We start from the raw sequence: 7,930 nt of genomic DNA on the forward strand, positions 1-7,930 counted from the left end.
CAGGAATCCTGACCAGGATAGGGTCCCGCAGGAGACCCAGCCCCCTACCTGCCCCACCAGGCGCTCTCCACACGCCCCCTTGCAAGCCTCTAGGAATCGGGGATGGGTTTCCCCTTGACTCCCCCAGGACTGGAGCAGACCCTGACTTCTTAGCCTGGGGGGACCTCGGGCTGCCACACAGGATGCTATGAGTCCCTGACACGACAGAGGGGCAGGGAGAAACCTTTTGCCAGGAAGGCTTGGTTTTCAACCACCTCAGGAATCTCACAGTGAAACAACTCGTGAGGGAAGAGAGTCACCCTCTTGCCTCCACTTCTGCGGTTCTTGGCTGGGTCTCGGCCCAGAAGAGCAGCCCTGGTGCCTGTCGATGGGTGCGTGAGGGAGTGAGGGCTTGCCCTGCCCATCAGGAGGAGGGCGGGATGGAGAAGCCCACGTTGAGTTCACGGAGACCCCCAGTGACCAGAGGCGGGGTGTTTCTTGGAAAGTGGTGCAAAAGTGCCTTCCACTGGTGTATGAAACCCACCTCTGCCTGGCTCCCTCATTGGGGCCGTGGGCACCCGTGTTTGGGGCTGTATTAGAGTCTTTGCCGAACCGTTTCTGCCCTTTGCCACGTCTCTGTGAAGAGCACAGTTAGATGGTGGTTCCTTGGAGCCACGCTCTGTTGTGCCAGACAGGAAGGGTTCTGTCTTCAGGCTGCAGACTCCAGACGCTTTCTGAAAGGGAGACACAGTTACTGTGCCAGAAATGTTATTTCACTAATTCTCACGAGGCCGTGAGGGGGAAGGGTGAGGCGAAGTCACTCTGGTTTCCAGGCAACACCAGAGCGCTGGAAAGGGTCATTTGGTGCAAGTGGCGGAGGCGGAGTTGAGAAGGGAGGCCCTTGGAGGCCCTGCTCCTGACCGTGTGGCCGAAGGTTTGCCCAGGATGTGGGCTCGTAGCTTCCGGGAAGTTCGATTCAGTGTCTCTAACTCATCCCTAACCTGCATTAGTCACGGTCATATGGCTTCTGAGAGGGCTCTGTCCCAGCCCCAGCTGAAGTGAGAGCACTGCCAGCCCAGTGCCTGCCCCAGCCCCTCCTCCTGCCCTCCTTGTATTTTTCGGGGTTCGGCTTGTGTCGCGCCCTCACGATGTTCTTGTCCCTTTCAGCATGATGCGATCTTTGGGATCCTTAACAAAGTGAAGCCTTCCTACAGATCCTGCGCCGACTGCATGTACCCTGCAGCCAGCGGGATTCCCGAGGCCTTCGGGGAGCGATGCAAGAACCCCAGTGCTCCCGCCATCTGCACCCAGCCCACCTTTCTGCCCCACCTCACGTCTTCCCCCATGGCCCATGTGGCCAGCAGGTCCCGAGCTTCGGAGAAACTGTCCTCTGGCCCAACCGAAACTCCCCCATTCCTACCACCAGCAGGCTCAAGGAGGCCAGACATCAGTGGCCCTGGGGCCGGGGCTGCCCCAGAGCTACCAGCCAGCCTTCTGGAACCTTCCAGAGAGACTCACAAAGTCCTACCAAAGTCCCTCCTTTTGAAGAACTCTCACTGTGATAAGAACGCTCCCAACATGGAAGTAGCGAAGGACGACTCGCCACCCAAGAAAGATCCGAAGCCAGCCAAGGACCTGCGGCTCCTGTTCAGTAAAGAAGCCGAGAAACCGACAGCCAACAGCTACTTGATGCAGCACCAGGAATCCATCATCCAGCTGCAGAAGGCGGGCTTGGTCCGCAAGCACACCAAAGAACTAGAAAGGCTGAAGGGCACGCCGGCCGACCCGGCGGCCCCCTGCAAGGACGGCCCCGCCAGCAGGCTGGAGGCCAGCATCCCCGAGGAGAACCAGGACCCGGCTCTGCCTGGCCAAGCCCAGGGCGACGAGAAGCCCGAGGCTGGCCCCGCTCCGTCAGAAGGAGCCCCACTGAAGAGCCCCCCGCTCTTCCTCTGCCGCCCAGACCACACCAGTCACTTCTCAAAAGACTTCCTGAAGACCATCTGCTACACCCCGACCTCATCCTCCATGAGCTCCAACCTGACCCGGAGCTCGAGCAGCGACAGCATCCACAGCGTCCGCGGGAAGCCCGGGCTGGTGAAGCAGCGCACGCAGGAGATCGAGACCCGGCTCCGGCTGGCGGGCCTCACGGTCTCGTCCCCGCTCAAGCGCTCTCACTCCCTCGCCAAGCTCGGGAGCCTCAACCTCTCGACGGAGGACCTGTCCAGTGAGGCCGACGTGTCCACCGTGGCTGACTCCCAGGATGCCAGGTTGAGCGAGTCTTCCTTCTTGCGTGAGCCCCCAGTGGCCCCCAGGAACCCAGCTGCAACCTCTAAACCATCAGGGAAATCCGCCCCGGAAAACTTGAAAAGCCCTTCGTGGATGAGCAAAAGCTGACCCGCCTTTGGCTGCGTTTGGACTTCTGTGATCCTTCCTTTAGTTTCACTGTGGATTTTGGTCCACCCCTTCTGTCTTGATTTCCTTTAAACAATTGGCGTTATCCTTACTTTTCCTTCCCTCTTGCGGCAAAGGGGAGAAGAAGAAACAACAATACCTAACATACAGCACAAGAAGAAAGGGGAGCATTGGTTTTGTGGCCTGGGAGAACCAGCAGCTGTTGACCAGTAGACTCTGACCCCAAATCAGGTGTTTCAGGTGCTGCTCGTGTGTTAAGAAGAGCATTTATACAGCGATGCACACGCATCAAAAATCCTCCGGCACAGGGCTTCCCTGGTGGCGCAGTGGTTAAGAATCCACCTGCCAATGCAGGGGACACGGGTTCGAGCCCTGGCCCGGGAAGATCCCACGTGCCGTGGAGCAACTAAGCCCGTGCACCACAACTACTGAGCCTGCGCTCTAGAGCTCACGCTCTGCAACAAGAGAAGCCACGACAATGAGAAGACTGCGCACCGCAGTGAAGAGCAGCCCCTGCTCGCCACAACTAGAGAAAGCCCGTGCGCAGCAATGAAGACCCAACACAGCCAAAAAACAAAAAATCCTCCGGCACAACCTGCAAAAGAATAGCTGTGGCATTGGCATCGCCACCACGGCACGTATCCTAGCTCATTCAGGCCCTTCTGGGAAAACTTGTGGATGACAGTAGAATTCCTACCTCTGATCCTGCTCTGCTTTTTATTTTTAAACTCCAATAATGACCAAGGCTCATTCCAGGGAAAAATGCTGTGTCAGAAAAGATTTTTCCGAAAGAGAACTTTTTGTTGTGTGGTTGTCAGGACCCCAAAAAGTATTAAGACTTTTAAGGTGCCTGCACCAAACACTGCTAGTTAAAGTGACACGAAGGCACGAATGCTGTTGTCAGACCAACTCCAGAGTGAGTGGAGGTCCTCTGAGCAGTTGACTTGCCTGTCCTGGCGTGTTGTCACAGCTGAGTGACGTGTGTCTGGCCGGCCCTGGGGTGAGGTGGGGGGAAATGTATGTGGGGTCCTCAGTTGTTGCTAAAGGTCGGTCTTCAGTTGTCCCCCATCTGGGGAGAAGGACCCACAGAGTATCATTGAGTCTTATCTGCTGTGGAACCCAATGCGGTCGTGTTGTGGTTCGAAGGCACTCAAGTGTCTGGCGGGGCCAGGGATTCTGAGATGTGGGTCGCCCCGTCAGGAGCCCCAGCACTCAGGTTCATTGGGTCACATGTACTCATGTTTGGGGAGGAAAAGGAGATTTCAGCAGTGAGGAATGCTCAGTCACTCTCAAGGAACAGCTTAGCAGCAGCTTCTCTGAGAAGTGGGACTGGTGGACGCCTTCGCAGATGTTTACAGTCGCCCCTTCCTGCGGTGAGACCGCTGCTTCCTGTTTCTCTGCGGCTCTTCCCGGTGGGCGGGACAGCACGTGGTCCTGAGTGGCTCTGGGAGTAGTCCCTCTAAGGATCTTGAGTGGAGGGACTCCTCTGATGGTGGCCAGCAAGACAGGATGTTAAAATATTCTGGAGAGAGAGAAGAGGTCGGTTAAGTTTAATTCAGGGGTCAGCAAACAATGGTGTACGGCCCCAGGAGCTAAGATTGTTTTTTACAGTTTTAAGGGATTATCAAAAAATTAACAAATAGGCGACAGAGACCATGTAGCCTGCAAAGCCTAAGTTAGCTACCTTGCGATCAGGCTCTTTATAGAAAACCTTTGCCGAGCCTTGGCCAGTGAAACTAGAAATCCTTCAAGGGCCAGCCAAATTCCAAACGTGGGTAAATGAGTCGCCATCTTACGTTGGTCAGACCTGGGCCCCCAAGAGTAGCCCAGGCAGGGTCTTCAGGAAGAAGGCTAGTCCGTATTTCAACCAGTGGGTAGAGTTTTTGCAAAAACCCTCTCTCCGGAAACTTTTTCTCCCTGGCCTTATTTTTTTTTATTAAAGTATACGTTATTTTACCTTATCGGAATTTGTTTTCCCACCACTGTCAATTGAAATCAGCTTAAAAGGTGATTATCCACTTATTCCGGAAAACCCAGTTGGGCTTCCTCCTCTCTCTCAGCCAACAAGAGCACAGTCTCAAAAAAATATATCAGGTTCAGTGTTTTGCCAAATTAAATTTCATGTGGTGGATCAACTTTTGTGTCAAAATAATCCTTTAGATTTGATGATGCCAGGCTTATGTTGGTTTTTTAACCATGGCTGGGTATGATATATTTTTGAAGACCTTAATTTTGAAAGCCATAATTTTTCTTATCCAGTTAAAGGGTGGGAGGAGGATTACGAATACTAGTGGGTCTTTGGCTTTTGGCAAAGTTCTCCATTCGTTGTCGGGAGCTAGTCTATCAGTAGCTAAACAGACCAGGGCCCAGGTGCCCATCATCACAGCAAAATGAAGCATTCTTGATAGATGACACTGTAGCCTGGAGAAGAGGGTGAAGGTTTTTCTCTGAGACCCAGATCAGTGGCGCATAAACATATGGCAGATTGCTATTTTAAATGTTATACTAACAAGACAAGAGCATTCTACCAGGCTTGGAGACACCTTGGCAAAGACAGATTCATACTGGTCTCTGAAAAGAAAGCTTACACCATAAGCTGTGCCACATCTTGACCAATGCTTCATCTGTCAGCTTAGCAGATGGGGGAAATTCCGAATGTAGGCGGCAGTGGTTTATGCTGTGAAAGTCGTTGATTTTGGTGACCGCCATCTTCGTGGAATGCCTTTGTCGAGCTAGGCGAGAACAAAAACTTTCTAAATCAGCTCAGTACCCTGTGAATTCAGCTGCATTTCCTCTTCCACCTCACCTTTCCCTCACTTGCACTCTCATTCACATGGCATGCCAAAATTAGGGTGAACTCCTTTAGGTCTTCCTCTTGCATTGATACAGGGAGGTCTTCTCATCAAGTTTTGTTGAGCCGAAGAGGAGAAGTGGACACAGAGAGAGGGGAAACTGTGCTGCCTTCTGATCGGGACTTGACCTTGCCGATTTCCATGTCTTTGTCTTGTAGCTACTTCAGGGCCTTGGAGCAATGTGCATCATTCCATGAACTTCTTGAGAACAAGCTTCTTGCCCCCGGTCTCCCCTGCCTCCTTGGTCTCAGTGCAGGCACCAGTGCCAACCTCTCGGCTACCAGACAGCTCTCTGCTGGGTGGAGGCACCCGGTCCATCAGGCGAGCAGGTTACTCCGTCCAGCTCCCTTCCGCTCCATCCCATCCTCTCCAGCTAAAAAGCATTCCAGCCCTTTCTAAAGCCTTTTCCCTCCTGGATAAGCCCAGAGGATGCCTGGGATGGAGCCAAAGAGGCCATAGGATTAACATCGTCAGGACAACCCTGTACGTCGGCACTGTGTGCACAGGTGCCATCCCAGGAGGCTGATGGATCCCCTGCTCCCCTGGGGCCCCTGCTCCCTAGTGAGAGGAAATGCTGTCATTTAGTCCAGAGCATGTGAGTAACCTCAGCCAAGGTGTCCGAAGAGCGACTTGCTGTCTGTTGGCTGGAAACGCTTGGTGCCAGAACACATTTCCCACAGCCCTGCTGTGGCTCGCCACCCGGCAGGGCTTCCCCGCCCCCACGCGGCCGGCAGAGTGACGGCCGCCCCTTCACCTCCGGCAGGGCAGCCAGGCGGGCAGGGGATTTGTGACGTCGGGACAGCGTGGTGCAGGGTCACCGGCTACTGTCCCACCCCCAGCGTCTCCCCGACGCGGCATGCCAAATGAAGGTACTTATGGACCCCCGTGCTCAGCTACTTGGTCTTTTTATTGTCTGCTCTGCAGTTGAATCCGTATGAGAGTGTATGAGTTCACTCTGCACAAATATATGTATTTGAATCTATCTATCTATCTATCACTTGAATCAGAGCATCACGTGCATCCCTCCTCCCTCACGTACACGCACACTGTGTCACCCGAGCTAGAAGCGGGTCACCTTGAACGGTCTGGAGCGACGCCGTGCGGTGCTGCCCTTGGTGGGTGTGGACGTGACCACCTCGTTTTTGTCTTGCAGTGGGTGCTGCAGCCCCGGCCTGTGTCGGTCTCTTAGCAGGAGTCTTAGAACCGGACCCCCGGTCCTCTGCTGTCCTTTCTGTCGGCCGCGCTGCTGAAGGAGATGGCCGCTCCCTCCCTCCCTCCTTCCTGACACTGTAATTATTGTTTTACAATCGAGTGCCTTAATAATAGTTTACAAATACTGTGTATTTATGGGCAACCGTTAAGCTCTCGCCTTCTGTGATTGGATACTTTGCCTCGTCAGTGGTGGTTGGCATTTTAGGGCTGGAGCTTGCCTGCCCCGTACTTGTGCTGGTCTGTTGTGCAGCTTCTTGCACCTGCCCGCAGCCAGGCCAGGAGCGTTGCTAGAAACGGCGCTGGCGGTTTCTGCTGGCAAGGCAGGCACGGTTTCAGCCACAGCCCGGTCCGTAGTAAGCGAGGAAAGGACGGGATTGGTTTGCTGGCCAGCCAGGGTGTGGCGCAGTCCAGGGTCCCCCTGGACCGCAGCCCAGCCCCTCCCCTGTTCCCCCCATCACGCAACTGTACTCCTGTTCAGTAGAGATTTTATTACCACCTAGGCCCCCCTGTTTTCCTCTCTGCTGGTGTCCTGAGCTCTTTGCAACAAAATGCAGGTACAGACCGCCATCAGGAGCTCCACAAGATGGGCTGCCCTTTGGTTTTCAGAAGCCGCCAGTGGGTTCCAGTGTGTTGCGTTATGATATCAATGATTTTTTTTTTATTATATTGTTTTTCTTCTTGGTTTTTTTATATTATATATTTAAAAGGCAGTATCTTTTGTACTGTGAATTTGCAGTAGAAGATGCATAATGCACTTTTTTTTTTTTTTTACTTCTGTTGGTGTGTACTGTATATAGTCTGTGTGCTTCTTGTGATGAAAATAAACTTTTTCTTTATAAATGCCTGATGAGCTCCAAACTTGTGCCAAAAAGCAACAGCCTCTTCAGCCCTTGCCAGGAGACCTGGTGGCAGCTTCGTCATCATGATGGCTGGTCTTGACTGAGCACCTGCCATATGCTGGGCCCCATGCTAAACACCTGGACAGGTGAGACCAAAGAAAGAACCAGGGGAAGAAGGTCAGCTCCTGCAAGAATCATCCTTTTTCCTCCTGATCTTGCCAGTAAGGAAGAGCAGGCCCAGTTGTGGGTGGTCACTCGTATACCAAAAAAAAACCTGTCCCGTCCCTCCACCCCACCACCCAGGGTGGGACTTGGACTTGGGGTGGCATCTCTCCCTGCACAAGCTCTAAAGCTAGAGGTGTGCTCAACAGAACCACCTTAGCTGCTCACACGGGAGAGGGGACAGTGGGAGCTCACTGTGCCTAACGGCCAAGGCAGGAACCCCAGGGAATCCCAGCCGCTGGACACAGCAAAGGCTCGTCTCATGCTCAGGTGACAGTCCACTGCAGGTCAGAGCTTTTGGTGTCTCTCCTCCCTTGGTGTCTCAGCCAAGTCAGGCTGCTTCCAACAGAAAACCCTGCCTTCTTGGAGTTCTGTGCATCTAGCCGTGCAGCAGGGCAAACAGCATGGGACTCA

General features: G+C 53.7%; 1 protein-coding gene across 3 annotated transcripts in view; it reads left to right on the forward strand.

The window, feature by feature from the left end:
* Positions 1-7,252, forward strand: part of SSH1 (slingshot protein phosphatase 1) — a 59,952-nt gene extending 52,700 nt beyond the window's left edge. For all 3 annotated transcript variants that reach the window (XM_059894257.1, XM_059894258.1, XM_059894259.1), the window contains one exon: positions 1,147-7,252. In XM_059894257.1, coding sequence (XP_059750240.1) covers positions 1,147-2,373 — 1,227 coding nt within the window. In that variant the 3' untranslated portion in view covers positions 2,374-7,252. The remainder of the gene's footprint in view (positions 1-1,146) is intronic.
* The last annotated feature ends 678 nt before the right edge of the window (positions 7,253-7,930 follow it).

This window comes from Balaenoptera ricei, chromosome 14 (assembly GCF_028023285.1).
Source record: "Balaenoptera ricei isolate mBalRic1 chromosome 14, mBalRic1.hap2, whole genome shotgun sequence".
NCBI classification, from domain to species: domain Eukaryota; kingdom Metazoa; phylum Chordata; class Mammalia; order Artiodactyla; family Balaenopteridae; genus Balaenoptera; species Balaenoptera ricei.